The 17,072-nt window shown below is 35.6% G+C and overlaps 2 protein-coding genes across 7 annotated transcripts; both read left to right on the top strand.

Moving 5' to 3' along the window:
• Window positions 1-1,320: 1,320 nt before the first annotated feature.
• LOC111009003 (Glycosyltransferase family 29 (sialyltransferase) family protein) lies at window positions 1,321-7,404 on the top strand. Of its 3 annotated transcripts, none has more exons than XM_088122057.1 (13): window positions 1,321-1,338; window positions 1,953-2,208; window positions 2,298-2,371; window positions 2,686-2,775; window positions 2,952-3,029; window positions 3,232-3,332; window positions 3,793-3,985; window positions 4,067-4,157; window positions 4,238-4,302; window positions 5,099-5,253; window positions 5,337-5,418; window positions 5,816-5,925; window positions 6,511-7,404. In XM_088122057.1, exons 2-13 carry the CDS (start codon window positions 2,121-2,123, stop codon window positions 6,704-6,706), a joined length of 1,323 nt encoding a protein of 440 aa, XP_087978183.1. In that variant the 5' UTR covers window positions 1,321-1,338; window positions 1,953-2,120; the 3' UTR covers window positions 6,707-7,404. The 3 variants fall into 3 exon arrangements, 2 of the variants coding, with proteins under 2 accessions (XP_087978183.1, XP_087978184.1); XR_002601191.2 differs by lacking the exon at window positions 1,321-1,338 and having other exon boundaries at window positions 1,906-2,208; window positions 6,511-6,822; window positions 7,026-7,404; XM_088122058.1 differs by lacking the exon at window positions 1,321-1,338 and having other exon boundaries at window positions 1,905-2,208; window positions 6,514-7,404.
• A 2,243-nt stretch (window positions 7,405-9,647) lies between these two features.
• Window positions 9,648-12,316, top strand: LOC111009071 (ARM repeat superfamily protein). Of its 4 annotated transcripts, none has more exons than XM_022282008.2 (3): window positions 9,650-11,451; window positions 11,701-11,763; window positions 11,939-12,316. In XM_022282008.2, the coding sequence occupies exons 1-3, from the start codon at window positions 9,900-9,902 to the stop codon at window positions 11,941-11,943; spliced, it is 1,620 nt and encodes a 539-aa protein (XP_022137700.1). In that variant the 5' UTR covers window positions 9,650-9,899; the 3' UTR covers window positions 11,944-12,316. The 4 variants fall into 4 exon arrangements, with proteins under 4 accessions (XP_022137697.1, XP_022137700.1, XP_087978128.1 ...); XM_088122002.1 differs by having other exon boundaries at window positions 9,655-11,618; XM_022282005.2 differs by lacking the exon at window positions 11,939-12,316 and having other exon boundaries at window positions 9,648-11,451; window positions 11,701-11,855.
• The last annotated feature ends 4,756 nt before the right edge of the window (window positions 12,317-17,072 follow it).

A 17,072-nucleotide genomic window follows, 5' to 3' on the forward strand; every position in this document is an offset into this window, starting at 1 on the left:
ATGAGAGAGAGAAAATAAGATGATCTTGGCGACCAAGAGCAAGCAGCAGTTGAATATGTTTGGTTTATGTAGTTTTACAATAAATATATAAACATGCATGCACCAGGCCCTCTTCTATATACATATATTTATAAACTTTTGTCAACTTTGGTCGCCGTGCAGCGCATGCAATTGGTACATATGTTGGATAAATTAGGGTTTTCTTTGTTTTTGTCTTTTATTGATTAATTACCATATAATTATGTGTTTTGGACTGATTGTAGCTGTCTGTGGATGAATTTTAATCAATTTGGAATGAAATATTACGTACATTATTGATCAATTCCTTACGGTTTAATCTTCAAATAAAAATGGGTCAAAAGAAATTAAGTTTTCAGAGCCCCACTCTTTGACATTTTAGTTACATTTTTTTGTACCTTCATCCAACTATATGTATGGGCTTTTCAATCTAATAATTAATTGCAATTGTTCTACTGCTCATTTAATTAATTGGATGCCATTTTTTTTTGGTAGGCTTAAGAAATTTTTTTGAACTATCCTTTTCAATTTAATGGTTATTTTCTGACTTTTTAATCTTTTTGTGGGTGAGTAATTTAATAATGGAGGAAGAAGAATATATAATGCTGTCTCATTTCTAATCTCCCCTCTTCATTTACTTGAGATTAAGAGAACTATTCTTTTGCAAGAAAATTAAGAATTATTTTCATCCTTTTCTTTCTTAGACCGTATTTTGTTTTGCAATAAATCATAAAAAGTATTGAGAATATTTGAATCACAGTCTTCTTTTTATTTTACATAACAAATTACAAGAGTTGGGTTCAAATTTTCAACCCAAAACATAGATGCTTTTAATACCTAGCTATAGTTGATTAATGATATGATGTTACAATTGTGCACGAGAATACATTAGAGTTAGAATATAAGAATATTTAAATGCTTTATGTGGATCCCACTACATTTTTTGCTTAGTAGATAAGTTAAAGATTCATTATTTGATCAATAATTTGACAAAGTCCGTGAACCTCGATTCAGGTGGAAGTTGACCTGACAGATAAGCTGGAACTCTAGCAAGTGGAGACTTGCAAAAGAGAAAACAGTGATGTCCAAATTAGTGAATGACTCAGCTATATCGGAGAGAGAATATAGTTTTGCGTCCTTGGAATAAGGAGGAAGGTCTTTATTTATAGGCTTCCGATTGGTCGTTCGACAAGTCTCTAATGATCCATTAAGGTTTTGAGGATCACAATGTGTTGTCGTAGAATGTGTCGGAGAATTGATCTTGATGGAGTGTTTTTTTCATCGACACGGCTGGTAGAGCAGGATGTCGATGTGTGAAAGGTAAGGTTGGCTCGACCTACTTGTTAAGGGGGTTGAACTGGGGATCAGTTTGGCTCGGCCTATTAAGTAATGTCCGAAGCTACGAGCTTTCATATTATTGACTTACACTGACTTGTTATTTTTATCGTATGAGGGTTTGGCACGTGATCAGTGATAAATCATCTCCAACATTCACTATTGTTAATAAAGTAATGTGGTCTCATGTAGCTTTTTTTTAGTTCAACGTTGAAGATTCAAATCTCCAATCTTTAACCCTTAATTTATGTTTATGTTGGCTGTCCGGCGTGACTTTTTTTTTTTTTCAATTCACCAAAATTATCAAAATGGCATAAATTCCGCCTCTAAAGTTTCGTTTGTTTGGCGTCTGTCATATCCTAGTAAGAATGCCCTTATTGAAATTTTGGGCTCATGAATTGGGCTCTATAAGCCCAAATTTGGGCCGATATGACGTTGGAAATGGCCCAATACAAGATTGACACTGGACGTTGTTCCTAAATCATATGGGCCTCTACTGTAGAGTAGAGCCGACGTTCTCAATTGGTGGCAATAGTCCAATTTGATATTGCAAAATTTCAAAATTTCCAGTTGGATTAACAGCGTTTCCATCTTTCTAGCGCGTGCTAGCGGGGGAAGAAAGCAAGATTACAGAATTACAGATCGAGGTCGCTTTGCTTCTCCTTGAGATCCACTGAGCGAGAGACTGATACATAGTGGAGCTTCAGATCCATTAAAGTTTGTATTGAACGTTTTCAGAATTCCTAAATTCCTCGGTTTCTATATAGATGAGGCTGTTGCAGTTGGCCTTTGTGGTTGCTTTAGCTTCTGGATTTGCCGCCATTCTCATCTACATTAACGGCGTCTCCGACCTATGTGAGCGTCTATCTCTGTGTTTAATTTCTTTCAATTGGCATTCATTTTATGCGTATGATCGTCTAACTTGAGCTAATATGTATTTGTAGATGGAGGCTACCAACTTTCCGAACAGGATTTTGAAGCTTTGCAGTCTCTCCAAAGCAGTTTCCAGAAGTGTGTGGTGAGTTCTGGAAACCAATTGTTTCAAATATTTGCTATTTCCAAACTGGAAAGAACCTGTCGGTGAGAGCTTAGCTCGTGGCTATTGAGGCAGAAGCTTATGACGTCACATTCTCTGTATTTGAAGAGTTTTCGAATGCCTAGCGATGACGTTGAGGACCATGCAATTGCTTTTCGATGTTGATTTGTTTTACACGACGTTGATGATTGTGTGTTTTTGTCAGTCACGTGGAAAGTAGTTTAACATTTTGCTCCTTGAAACAAAAACCTTAATCTCTTGGATAATTGTACGTCCATCGTTCAATGGTGTTGCAGAGTGCGAATGGATTAGGTTTACAAGCTGTAGGTGGCGGAGATTATTGCCTAGTTTCAATGAGGTTTCCCCAAGATACCATTCCCAAATGGGTAGGTTCTCTTAATCATTCTGACGAACCGTTCATATATTTGTTGAGTAGATGAGTTCCAATTGAGTTGGAGCATCAAATCCCACATTTAGCTCCTGCCACATTGTGGTTTTTTTTTATCCAAATTTAGTTTATAATAAACTAGTACTCAGATTTTTGAAATTTACATGTAAACAGAAAGATCCTAAAACTGGTGAACTTGAAGGCTTATCTTACGAATTCAATCTCTGTGAAGCTGTGGCTACTTGGGAACAGGTAAGCTGTGCTTTTTATGTCTGATGAAAGATTGTATTCATCAACTTTTTAGGAGTAATTGAATGTTCACCAATTCTAATTTCTACTTTTATCTTAAAAAGTGCATCTTAAGTTAAATGAGCTCGTCTTTTTCACATTTCTCATTTAAAGGTTCATAAGCATGTTTACAAATTAATTATTATTTAGTGAGTGGACTGCTCAGGTGCGGAACAGTACCACCATATTGACAAGGGAGTACATTGATGGGTTGCCAAATGGATGGGAGGAGTATGCTTGGCGTAGGATTAACAAAGGAGTACTTCTGTAAGTAGTTACAGTTACTGAACTTTGTCTTGAAAGGATTGATAATTTTTGTTTTTTGTTTTGTTTATATTATCACTCCTTCGGGGGTTTGTATCTTTGAACAATTTTCTGTTCCTTTTCGTTAAATCAATGAAAAGTTCGTTTCTTGTTAGAAAAAAAGACACCATAGCACTAGTTGAAGATTTTTATTCAATTGAAAATGCCAACTATTCTGAATGTAAGTTTTTAGTTTTTAAATTTTAGACTCCATCATATTTGGGTAAACGTTTTCTAGTTTTATGGACTTTATTTCTAATAATCCAAGGAAACAATTTCATCTTAAGCTATAGTTTCCTGAAAAGTTCAGATGAATTTACAAATTACATGTTGGTGTGTGTTGAGCTCCAGATAAACAACCTTATCAAATGATCGTGGACAGTTTCCAGTAACTGATGCACTGTGACGTTTTTTCTGTTTGCAGTAATCGCTGCGAGAATAGAACTTTATGCATGGAGAAACTTTCCCTAGTACTTCCTGAAACACCACCATATGTTCCAAAACAATATCGCCGTTGTGCTGTTGTGGGAAATTCTGGAGATCTCTTGAAAACCAAATTTGGGAAGGAGATAGATGGTTTTGATGTTGTCATCAGGGAAAATGGGGCCCCCATACAGGTCCGCTTCTACCGATCTTATTAGATGCTCTTTTCATTTTAATAGTTTATCTTAGTCTGTTTTTTGCTCTGATTTTCGCAGAACTATACTGAACATGTGGGTAAAAAGAGTACCTTTCGTCTTCTTAATAGGGGATCTGCAAAAGCTCTTGATAAAGTCGTCGAGTTAGATGGTATCAATATATTTTCACTTCTTGTGAGGCCAATGACATAATATTGGAAGTATACTGAGTATCAATTGCATATTTTGCAGAAACAAGAAAGGAGGTTTTGTTAATCAAAACAACAATTCACGATATCATGAACAAGATGATTCAGGTTCTCGTACTGTTTGTAGTGGTTCCTTTTTAGAAGATCTTTGCCACAAATACATGATTCTAATTTCTATGCTTTCGAGCATTCTAGAATTGGTACTGGTTGGACCAAATGCCATGCTTTGTACCTTTTTAGCCATAGCTCCTCTTTTCCATCAAGGTTCAAGCAAAAAATGAAGGGTTTTATTTAATAGTTCCTTTTTGGCAGATTTTCCCTTATACTCTCCCCATTTTTCATGTCTTGAAGGGAGAAAAAGGGAAGAATAAATAAAAAGAGACTTAGGCTAATGAGCTAATCCCATATCTCTCTAACGAAATTAAAGATGAAATTTCATTTATTCCTTTATGGTAGGGTTTGGGTAAGCAAGCATGCTGGAAGGATGTTTTCAATCCTTTACTTAAGAAAGCTGTTTTATTGTCACCGTTATGCAATCAGACATCCTCTTGAATGTGAACCAATCAATTCAGGAGCTTGGAACTGAGCTTTCATTGTCCTTAAATATAAAGCATTATGTGAATTTCTCTCTCTCTCAATTTTTTTTATAATTCAAAGAATACCCTTCAGAATTCTTCGAGAGAAGTTAATATATTTTTATTCTAGTCATCAATTTTATCAGTCATCAATTTTGTCATTCATCAAATACATAGATTTCATACCACTAATGACCAATCATGTTTTTCATACCATTCTACTTGCGAAAATTTTGTTCCTAACTTGGATGTTGAACTGCTCCTCGCATAAAATTACATTGTTGTTGATTGCCTCTTTCCACCCTACTTATAGTCCTATTTTTTTTCAGGAGGTTCCAATAAAAAATCCTGTTTATCTCATGCTCGGTGCTTCGTTTGGTTCTGCTGCAAAAGGAACTGGGCTCAAGGCTCTTGAGTTTGCTCTCTCTATATGTGACTCAGTAGATATGTATGGCTTCACGGTTGATCCTGGCTATAAAGAATGGTATGAAATTTGTTGTTACGAATAATTTCTTCTATTTGAAATAAAAATATACCTTATCGATGAATGAAAATAAATTTTTTCAGGACAAGATATTTCTCAGAATCTCGGCAAGGTCACACACCTCTGCATGGTAGGGCATATTACCAGATGATGGAATGTTTGGGCGTAAGTCTGCTATAATTTATGTCACGTGTTGGAATAAGAAAATATTAGACTTTGAGAGTGGTAAATTTGAAATTGAAATTTCATTGTTGATTGTATTGAATGAGTTGAGTTCTATAATCCAATCCCCTGTATTACAGTTCATTTTAAATAATGATCTCAACAGAATCAGAAGAAAATTCAAAGTTTATAGATAAAAATTATTCAATATTTTATGAACAAGTATTTAACCACAAGTATTGAAGACATTTTTGCACGCTGGAACTTCATTTTCTTCTTAACCTGTTATTTACTAAGCAACATATTAAAGATGCATGTCTGGACGAGTTCTGTACTGACCATTTATCTTTCATCTGTTTTTGATTAGTTGGGAAGTAATATTACTTTTGAAACTGTGTAGCTTGTCAAAATTCATTCTCCCATGCGACCTGATCCTAACCGGGTGGTGAAGTGGGTACCAAGCCGAAACATGGTTACTGCTGCTAGAGTTGCATCTGAGAAACGATTAAGGTAACTGATTATTATCAGCAATCCAGCATCCACCATTGAACCACCCCCCCCCCCCCCCCCCCCCCCCCCCACGCACACACCACGAAAGAAAAAGAAAAGCTCCATGGGGGATCAATGTCCCTGTTTTTACTAAACAATGAATCATTCCATGAATTTTGAATGCGATTTCATTCTCATTTGATAAGCTTGTACAGCATGGTAAGACTTTGCGACAAAGCTATTCAACGTATTTCTGGGCCTTTGAAGATTTTTCACTTGACAACAAGTGACCTTTAATTGGTTGCTACTATCCATCTTACTATAATTTTTGCTTTGTGTGCAAGTTGACATTATTGGTCTAGAATTTCAACCCAAAACATGCTTAAATGATTGCAGGAGTCGAACTACTAAATCCGCAACTCTTAGCAATGACCAACTATGAAGTAAATGTTTTTGTGTTCTACCGTATTTGCTTAACTAATGAATCCAATTAAATACTTCCTTGACTTTGTACATACTAGAAACTTTGTTTTTCATATGTTCGCTCACTAAATCAACGTATATCATCATTTTCTATATTCCTGATGCTTTTACTAAAATGTGTAGGAGGGTTGGAGCGGGTTCCGGAGACCCATTGGCTGCATGTTCTATCACAAAAAAGCAGATCAGAAGCAAGCCTTTATCGATTTCAAGTCTACGCAAGCCTGCTGCCGCCCATCAAAAATTTGTGAGAGGCGCAACTATGTATCCTCTGGAGCATAGTCCTGGTCATGGTCTTCTTTGCACAGTGCCGCCAAGTTAAATCCATGGATTATTTGTCGAAGTTCGTCTAAACGAAAAGTCAATGCAGAGAAAGATTGAAAGGCAAAGAAGGCATTGTTGAAGCATGCCTAAGAAAAGCCTTTTCATTTCTGCAAGGTACGAACTTCCGCATGCACATCCCGGATTCCTGAAACTGGGAAAGTCTCAGAATCCGTCAATTCTTATCCCTTTCTTTCTAGCAACAGCACGATCATTCATCTGGATCTGCTGCTCCCATTGAAAGGTTTTGGTGGTTATTTTTCACCCATGTTCATGTAACTTAGTTCGGAGAGTAATTACAAAGGCCCTTCATCCTTCAGGCTTGTTCCTGCTCGCCGGAGAGACAACTTTTCTCCTGTGAAGTCTGCATTGGCGAGGTGAGTGGATCTTGATTTAGTTATAGATATTTTAAATTAATTTTGAACTGCTCCACATCGTATTGAGTGGTTTCATCACCTCAAATATTTTTGTGAAGCTTTCGAGGTAGTTAGATCTGAAACTTGGGGTCTTTAGAACGTTCCTCGTGTACTTGCTTTAGCTTTGGTCCATCCGTTTGGGAGTTGCTTATGGCCTCTGATATTTGCTCCTCTGGGTGGAAGTCAGCATCATGAGTTTAATTGGGTTTAGGGTTTGTAGAAGTCATTTTATAACGATTTGTTTTGTACTTTTAATTTATATATAAAAAAGTATATTCTATAACGATCACTATTTTCTTTTCTTTTTCTTTTGTTTATTTCTTTAGCAAAATTTCTCAATTTGAAAAATAAATGGTCTGACTTAAAAAAGGAAAGAATTATGAGACCTGACTTGTTTTTTTGTTTTTGTTCTTACTCGGCGCTAGTTGAATTCTATTTGTTCTTTTATTTCTCATAAGCTACATTTTAAATATTAAACAAAAGAAACAATAGTTTTTAATGTTTGAACTCTAGAATGATTTTACAAGTGAATTCATTTACTTTTTATTCAAAACTTTCAACGTCTAAATAATTTATCTACAAAGTAAGAAAACCATTAATAAGTGATGGCTACTAAACAATTTTTATGAGAAAAAATCAAAATGGACCTGCTGTATTAGTTATTGTCTCGAAGGAATTCAAGTTGGAAAAAGAGACGAATGAAATTTGTATGGTTAAAAAAAAATGTCACTAGTAATTTGCTGTATCCAATCAATACACAGCGTGAGCTTGAGAGTGCCTGTGAGATGAGAACACCGATGTCTTTCAATTTTTGATAACAAAATATATAATTAAATTGTCGTCTACGACCCAGAGTCATTAAAAAATATTATAAGTGCATATTTGATGTATTTTTAGGATATTAGGATTTAGGAACATCCTTCCGGATGCAGGCTGCAACATAGGTATAGGTATTAAAGTTCACCATTTATTCTAGAAGGGCCCCTTTCTGACGACTTTATCAATCTGCTTGACAATGAAAGCAATCAGAAATATAGAAATGGACATCTAAAAACAAACAAAAAAGAATATATATATCTATATATAGATGTAGGATAAACTTCTTTACTTTCATACTCAAGTATTGTTATTTGAGAATGTATTTGATGTTATATCATAGAATTGTCTTAAATTATGATTTTCTTATGTTCCAACTATGGTCAAAGAATGGACCAAAAGCATGATAAGAAAATAGTGTTACAGAAATAGAACTTCTTTGAATTAAAATATGACTCAAGGAATCCCTCCAAATTATAAATCATCATACAAATTCCCATGAAAGGAGGGGATCTAATTGAAGGCAAGAAGCATATATACATTTATGAAAAGAAAATAAATGGCCAAATTTGCAGTATTATCTCACTCAAGGAATAAAGACATATCTATCCAAATGTTGGACTAAATTCCAAAAAATGCTATTAAAAAAAACATGGAACGGTCATGTTTTAAAATTTCGTAACCATAGAAATTCTATGGTGAAAAATTAATATTTTTTATACATGAAATAATTAGAAAAATGTGGAAGAAAACACTTGGGCGTCCCCATCTCCACATCCACATAGTACCTACCTTATTTCTTGAATTGTCATTTGTCATACAATTTAATATTGTTCATTAAAAAGTGATTTGGAAAGGTTTCTAGTTCTTGTTCACCCACCTTGCCTTTTTTTTTGCCAAAAAAGGATCTTTAGACACACTTTGGAAGTTGAAAATTAATTGTGTCACTCATTATTACTGCTTTTTTCTTTTCTTTATTTTGATTTAGAGTAGATGGTTCTTGGAACAAAAATCAATAAAAGTGAGATATTAAAGTGCGGTGAAAAAGTAGATGGAATTTTAAGAGATGGCCCAGAAATGAAAGTGTAAACAGTCTGACTCTGAGGAGATCTTGAAAAAGGCTCTGGCATGTAATTGAAACAACCAAAAAGAGTTTTCAGCTTCATTTTGCAATTGGATTCACTTCTTTTGGTGAGAGAAAGAGAAAAAAACTCCAATACAAATGGAAATCCGGCCACCATGTCCGGCGGCCGGCGGCTGCTGTCCTCCTCATCGCCGCCGCACCCACCGCCGCTGACTTTTCCAATTCCGCGCGACTCACCCACCGTTCATTCTAGAAAATAAATCGGATTTGTTTATATCAAAAAGAAATTAACTGAATTTTGATTAGCTTCAAATCTGAAAATGGAAATACCATACCAATCCACTTCATTCTTTTCTTCAGCTTAATTTTGACTTATTATCCTTTTTAAGAAAGGGAGGTTTTGAAATTTGGAAATGCTTTAGACTATTTTTGTTGTTTATATGCAAAACAAAACTCTAGCTTTTTATTATTTATTTTTGTCTTAGACTCCATGATTTATATTAAAATAAAGGGCCAATTACAAAAATGGTGGAGCAACTCTAGACCTTTTATTTATTGCAGATATTTTAAAAAATTATAAAAGTAACGTGTAAATAATTTGACCAAATTATTGATATATCGCATGTCAAATTAAAAAATATAAAAATACATGGCAGTGGGGGAAAGCCAATAGGGTGGGAAGTGAGGGACACGCTCTTAAAATGCGAATGGGGGTTGTAGTTGCTATTTTATAACAAGTTTTTGTTCATCCAGCTGCAATTGCTGCCCTTTTCATACTCATACCTACGCACTTTCTTTGCTTCTTTCTTTCTTGGATTGGCATTTGCAGAATCTCTGGTTCGCGCGCTCACCTTCCTAATTCTCATTTGCTCCCCGCCATGAAAGTTCCTCTGGAAAACGACCATTTCGCCGTCTCTAACCAGCTGATTTCTTCTCTGCTTGACGATATTCCGGTCATCAGCAATTTCAAGGGCAAATGGTCCTCGATCAGAGCCAAGCTCTCCGATCTTCGGACCCAACTGCTCGATGTCTCCGAGTTTCCGAACTCGTCCTCCAATCCCCTCTCTCTAGATTTCCTTCATTCTGTTTTCGAAGCTCTCAGTGAGGCGACTTCTCTCTCGCAGAGGTGCCGGAACCCGGAACTTTCCGGCGGCAAGCTCAAGACCCAGAGCGATGTTGACTCCGTTCTCGCCAAGTTGGACTGCCTCCTCAGAGACGGTGATGTGTTGATTAGAAGTGAGATTCTTCACGACGGTGCCGTTTCGAGCTCGTCGTCTAAAAGGGAGGCCGTGCGCGCCGAGTCGAGAAATTTGATCACGAGGTTGCAAATTGGGAGCATTGAATCGAGGATATTTGCAATTGACTCGCTGTTGCAGTTGCTGAATGAGGATGATAAGAATGTGACGATTGCTGCGGCTCAAGGTGTTGTTCCTGTTCTTGTTCGTCTACTCGATTCCAGCTCTTTGGAACTGAAGGAGAGGGCCGTTGCTGCTATATCTATTGTTTCCATGGTGGATGGTGTTAAGCACGTACTGATTGCTGAAGGTTTGCCGCTTTTAAATCACTTGCTGAGGATTCTCGATTCCGGTAGCGGTTTTGCCAAAGAGAAGGCCTGTTTAACCCTCCAACCGCTGAGCATTTCAAAAGAAAATGCGAGGTCAATTGGTTCTAGAGGAGGAATTGCATCTCTGTTAGAGATTTGTGAGGCCGGTACTCCCGGTTCTCAAGCCTCTGCAGCTGCGGTTCTGAGAAATCTTGCTTTGTTTAGTGAAATTAAAGGGAATTTCATGGAAGAAAATGGGGTTATAGTTCTTTTGGGGCTTTTGGCCTCGGGAACTCCGTTGGCTCAAGAAAATGCAATTGGGTGTTTATGTAATTTAGTCGTTGACGATGATAACTTGAAGCTCTTGATCGTTAGAGAAGGTGGGATTGAGTTTTTGAGGAACTTCTGGGATTCAGCTCCATCGGTTCGCAGTCTCGAAGTGGCGGTGGAGCTTTTGAGGCTCTTGGCTTTGTACTCCCCGCTGGCCGAAGCTCTTATTTCAGATGGATTTATTGATCGGCTTCTTCCAGTTTTGAGTTGCGGAGTATTAGGTGTGAGAACTGCAGCGGCTCGAGCAGTTTACGAACTCGGATTCTGCACGAAAACGAGAAAAGAAATGGGGGAAGCTGGATTCATCACACCCTTGGTTAATATGTTAGATGGTAAGTCTGTTGATGAGAAAGAAGCAGCTGCCAAGGCATTGTCTTCTCTACTACAATATACCGGTAACAGAAAAATTTTCCAGAAAGAGGAGAGAGGGATAGTAAGCGCAGTTCAGTTGTTAGACCCTTCAATCACAAATCTAGACAAGAAGTACCCTGTTTCATTGTTATCCTCAGTTGTGATTTCAAGCAAGTGTAGGAAGCAGATGGCTGCTGCTGATGCTGGTTTGTACCTACAAAAGCTTGTTGAAATGAATGTAGAGGGGTCTAAGAAGCTGTTGGAAAGTCTTGTCCGTGGTAAAATCTGGGGTGTCTTTCCTAGATCTTAGCCGTGGAGGACATTTCCAAAAGTCTGTTTATTGTATAGAAGCAGAAGCATGATTCATGGATCTGTATGTACAATAGATGCCTGTATATTTTTAATTAAGTCTTGATTTTAGTTTACGTGTTAATAACTTTTCTGTTCTGTGGTAGAAAATGTCAAATGCTGCACTATGCCAGCTGAGTTTGAAGATCACTTTTACAGACATGATCTAGGTTTGATGACCCAACTCGATTTTGATTCTGTGATCATACTGTAAACTTCATTGTCCAATAATCGAATGACATACCTGCAATTATTTTAAGAACTGTTCTCTATTATATTAGATTTTATAGTTATCCTACATACTGATGCTGTATTATTCTAATGAAACAATGTGATCAATATCAGGATGATTGAATTGAAACTTAGAAGTTTTGATACCCACCTGAATTTTTTTTTCCTACAATTCAACTGGTGGAGAAGGTAGCATGGCCTGCTCTGATTTGTATTGGAAGCCGGAGACTTCTTTGTTAATAAATCCAAGTATGTATCTTTAATTCTGCAAGGCTTTTGCAATCCATGAATTCTGGAAGATGATCCTTTTCAATTCTTCCATATATTCTTCAAACATAAAATTATTAAGGTAGGTTTCTGATTGCCTTTTCAATTGTTAATTATGTGAATATCTTATTTACAATACCTTCTTACCTTCTGATCATGAACTTTAGAATAATTGTATATCATTCTGACATTATTGATCCGAGATGGTGCCTATTTGGTGATGTTGATCCTCCCTGTAACTGTGGGTCTAAAGCACGTGCATCTGTAGTTAAGCATGTGCTTTGTTCACTGATTAAGGCAGGAATTAGACTGTCTTTGTTGGCTGGTGCCTTAACAGGTAAGGGTCCTACTCAGCTCTTGGCCCATTCCAGCCACTGCTCTGTTGACTGACCTAGCTAAGCTTACTATTTTATTCTGTCCACCTCTTTTCTTTTTTTTCCTTTTCTTTTTCTTCTTCTTTACATAATGTTGTCCAGGTTGAACCAGATATCTTTCTTTATTTTGTAAGCAGTAAACAAATTACTGCTTCCTATATTCTTAGCTATAGTGGATTTGGCCCAATTTAATAGTCTAGAGGTGGAGAAATGGATTGGAGGAACAGAACTTTTGAGCAAGTTGTGGGCCTTTCCCTGCCCTGCCCTTCTGTAGCCTAGCTGGTTTCATGATGAAATTATTGGGATAAGCCCAGTATTTAATCATGAAAATTGTCCAAAAAATAGAAACACTGTCTGTGAGAGGGGGCCCTTGAATCTTATAAATAAGATTTAAAGAATAATCAGCAGAAACATTATTGGACTCCCCTTCTCTTATCAACCAGTCTTGAGGAGACGGTTTAGTAACTTCTAGAACTCCCAAAATTCTTAATAGCATGGCAACGGTGGAGCAGATGGTGGATGCTTTTGTCCACTGTTCTATCGAGATACGATATCCCAGAGAAGAGAAGAAAAGAAATGGCAAAAGGGAGCTAAAGTTTGGTTTATGTTTCCTAACCTGGACGTTCGCTTTTCTAGTCCTTTCCCTTATTAAACTCATCCATATCTGCTGCTCGTTGATCTCCAGGCGCTTGAATAAACCCAGCTGAAATTGGATTATAGATGAGAATTGAACAGTTGGCGATAGACGAAGAAATTAATCCCAAAAGGAAAACTAAAACAGATTGTGAAATTGTGGATGAAATTTCACTTCCTCCACGTACAGAAGTACATGATGAAACTGAAAGGAACACATTAAATTAGTTAGGAACAATGGTAGACAGTAACTCTCCTCGTTGTCTTGGGCTGACAGATAATAAAGAAAGCCATAGCCAAGACCAGAGCCACAAGCAATCCAGCCAGCACATTATTATCATCTGATTCCGAGCAGCACTGCATTCTTCTGTATATATTCAATTCTAGCTCTTCACAAACCTGTCAAACTTGTAACCTAACCGTGATCTTCCTGAAAACAAAATAAGAGAAACTATTCTGGGTCTGCAAAGAGTTTAGTGTGGCCCTGAAAGTAGCAAAACTAAAACACTAACATAGAAGTGGTATAAGACTTCTATCCAAAATCTGTAGGCAGCAAATAAAGATTTGACACGTTAGTCACAAATGTGGCTCCCGCTGTTCTAGTTGTTCTGTTTGCTTGCGGCTAAAAGTCAGCTGTCAGTAGTTCTTCTTCGTATGTTATTTGGTGGCTGAAGACCGCGTTCCCAGTTCCAATTCACCTCTAATGGACATAGTGGTGTTGGGATCTTTAGCTTTTTTTTTTTTTTTTTTTTTTTTCCTGTTCTTGGCTTGTAATGCGATGATTCATGTTGAAATTGATGCCAAGTTCATATGTGCTTGGGCCTTTTTGTTGCAATATGGCCCTAATTAGTGGCATTAGGGGTCTTGGGCATTTCCCTTTTGGCTCAGTCAAATCATGAAATTAAGTGTTAAAAATGTAATTTCCTTTTCCATGTTACAGATTTGATTTTCTTTCTAGGAATTTTTTTTTAGTTCTTCCCTTTCATCTTATAGAATGCGTTTAACCATAGCATTAGATTTGTTTGATTATAATGCATCCTCTTATTCTAGAAAACATAAGATAACATATATGAAAATGAAAAATGTCATTTTCATCTTTGAAAAATATGAAAACTGTCAATGCACAAATGAAAGACTTATACTTCAACATTCTTATTATTGTTATTTTAAGAGTATTACATTATAAATATGGAAGATGAGATTTAAACTTATGACCTGGGAAGGAAGGTATTGGTGCTTGGCCACTTGAGCTCGACAACTTTATTATATTTATTTTCAAGTTTAAATCATCATATTCAACAAATCTAGAAAGTAATTCAAGTAAATATCAACCCTGTTAGAAGAATAGAATGAGTTGCAGTGTGGTGGGGGATGGATGAAGATATGATAAAATCCTGAGGATAAAACAGCCATTACAATGATGGGCAAAGTGATGGACAAAATCAATAAACAAAGAGGAAGCATTTTGAAGATGTAATGAGACAAGTGTGGAAGATTGAAGAAGAAGTGACAGTACAGTAGGAGGGAGACAAGAGAAAAGTTTTGACCAGTGGTCTGCTTTTATGATGCCAACAAAGAAACATGGTTCTCTTCAAAAACAACAATGAAACAATCACTCAACAAGAAATAACAACATTCTCCACCTTTTAATTCCACACCAAAAATTCTCATCCTTTTCAGCCTTTTTTCTTCCCACCTTCAGCTCTCACCAATCATCACAAAAACTTGCTCCTTTTTCTTGCTTTTCAACAAAAGCTTCAATTATTACAAATAGACAACTGCAACATGAAACGAGAAACAGAAATTTCACCAAGTGGAAGAGCCTGAGTTGTTTATTCTGGAAAAAGTAGATGGGCGAGTGAGTGGCGAGTTGTCTGTCACAGATTTCGATGATTCTTTCACCTAGCTGTGACTGGAGCCATTCAATCCGTGGGACTGATTCGTGCCAAATGTCGATGGATTTGGGCAGTGACTGTGAGTCACAGAAAGGAAGTCAGAGAAAAAGACATGAAAATGTCAGCACTTCTGTCTATGAGCATTTAATATATAATTGGAGCTGCTTCATTTCTTCTCAATTCAATCTTCCAAAACTTCAAATCAACGCGGTTTTGAGTTTTCTAACCGGATGAAATTTGCTGTTTCCAGATTTATTTTCCATTTGATTTTTAATCTTTACCAAATTTGGTTTCTGTAGTTGGGATTTTTTTTTTTTCAAATTTTGTTCTTCCATTAAAATTTTCAATTTAATTTTCATGTTTTAATTTTAAGTCTTATCTCTACATTTTTTCTTAAGAAGTTGACACATGAGTGTGGAATGCAAGGGAGAGTGAAGAAGAGAGATTTTTTTTTAATAATTATTTTTAGAAGTTTTAAATAGTAATTTGTCAAACAAAGAAATTTGTTCAGTTTTGTGAAGGAGTTATTTTATTCACTGATTAGGGGATGCAAAGGGATATTTATAGAAAACAATCTTGCTAACTAATCGGTATTAACTATTAACAATTGTTAGGTATTAACTATTAACAACTATTAACAAATTATCAAAAACCACATATAATAGAAATTAACAAACAAATAACATCTCAACACAACATCATATGCTCGTACAGTGGATAAGAAAGTATTGTTACAGAAAAAAAAAAAAAAGTTCTAGTGGTCTCCATTATTTAAAATTGTTTAAATTGATACCTAAAATTTGGTTAAACTCACAAATTATTCGTTCTAAAACACAATTAACCAAATATAAGATTCTAAATTTATAAATTTTAAAATCAAAGTGACCAATTTAGACACTAATTCCAAATAAAAAATAATATTGAAACTTTTAAAATGATGCCGACCCAATTATTAGACCGATTTGACAAACATAACTTTGATTAATAAAATTTATTTCCTTTTTCTGAAATGAATCGTATACTTTTAGTTTGCTACGCCCTTATTTTGTTCAATTTTCAACGCCCACTTTTTAGTCTCATGAAAAAATCTTTTTTTTTTTTTAATTATAAACAATTTCAAAGGTATAAAACGAAATAAAATAGACTAATTTTTTCGATGCAAAGAGTCAAAGTATAAAGATTGAAGTTGAAGGGGAGATCGATTTCCTTGAATTATGCAAAGATTCAAGTCAGTGGTGGTTAGTTTTCAACCGAAACATGGTTTGAAATTTGAATAAATATGAAATTAGTAACTTTCAAACTTAATAATTATTCTCTATCAAAGACTTATTGTATTGTAGCCTCTAAGAATGTTTTTGGTGGATGCTTTCTTTGGTCATATTTCTACCCTTTCAAACTTCACATCTTTTTTTCAACACCTAAACATTATTTCAATTCTCTATTTATTAAAAACAACAAAAATATAAATTTCCTTAATCAATAGACTTGATATATATTCTATTTCCAATTAATTGTTTGCCTCTTTTTGTCATTACCTTCATTTATTCATCGAGACTTTTGTATTAATTATTAAATTAATATGTTACTCCTCTCCTCCTTCCTTTATATCTTTGTACGACTCTATATTTGTTGCACTTTGTAATAAAAACAAGATCGAATATAATTGAATTGCAGAACCAAAAATAATTAAACCAAACCAAATTAAGGTCATGTTTATTGAACCAAAAAAAAAAAAAAAAAGAAGAAATAAAATAAAACTGTTGCTTTTTATTTTTGCTCCAAATACAACCAAAACGTAGCTCTCGTTTCTCTGCCTCGATTTCTCAGCAATAAATGAGACCCAACCCCTCTAAAAAAACACCCCTTTTAATAGATTCAGCTTGGTAGGTAATATTTAATTCACAACAACTCTTTTTTTCTTATTTTAATCTTCAAAAACAATAAATAATAAAATTCAATCCCTCCTCTCTGACTCTTCACAAATCAGATCCACCCTACTTCTGTATTTGTTTTAAATTTCAATTTTTTTAATTATATTTCTCATTTTTATTTATTGCTAACGTTCTGCAATGGTCAATA

The sequence above is a fragment of the Momordica charantia genome (genome assembly GCF_013281855.1).
Source record: "Momordica charantia cultivar OHB3-1 chromosome 3 unlocalized genomic scaffold, Mcharantia_2.0 BLBB01000003.1, whole genome shotgun sequence".
Taxonomy (NCBI): Eukaryota; Viridiplantae; Streptophyta; class Magnoliopsida; order Cucurbitales; family Cucurbitaceae; genus Momordica; species Momordica charantia.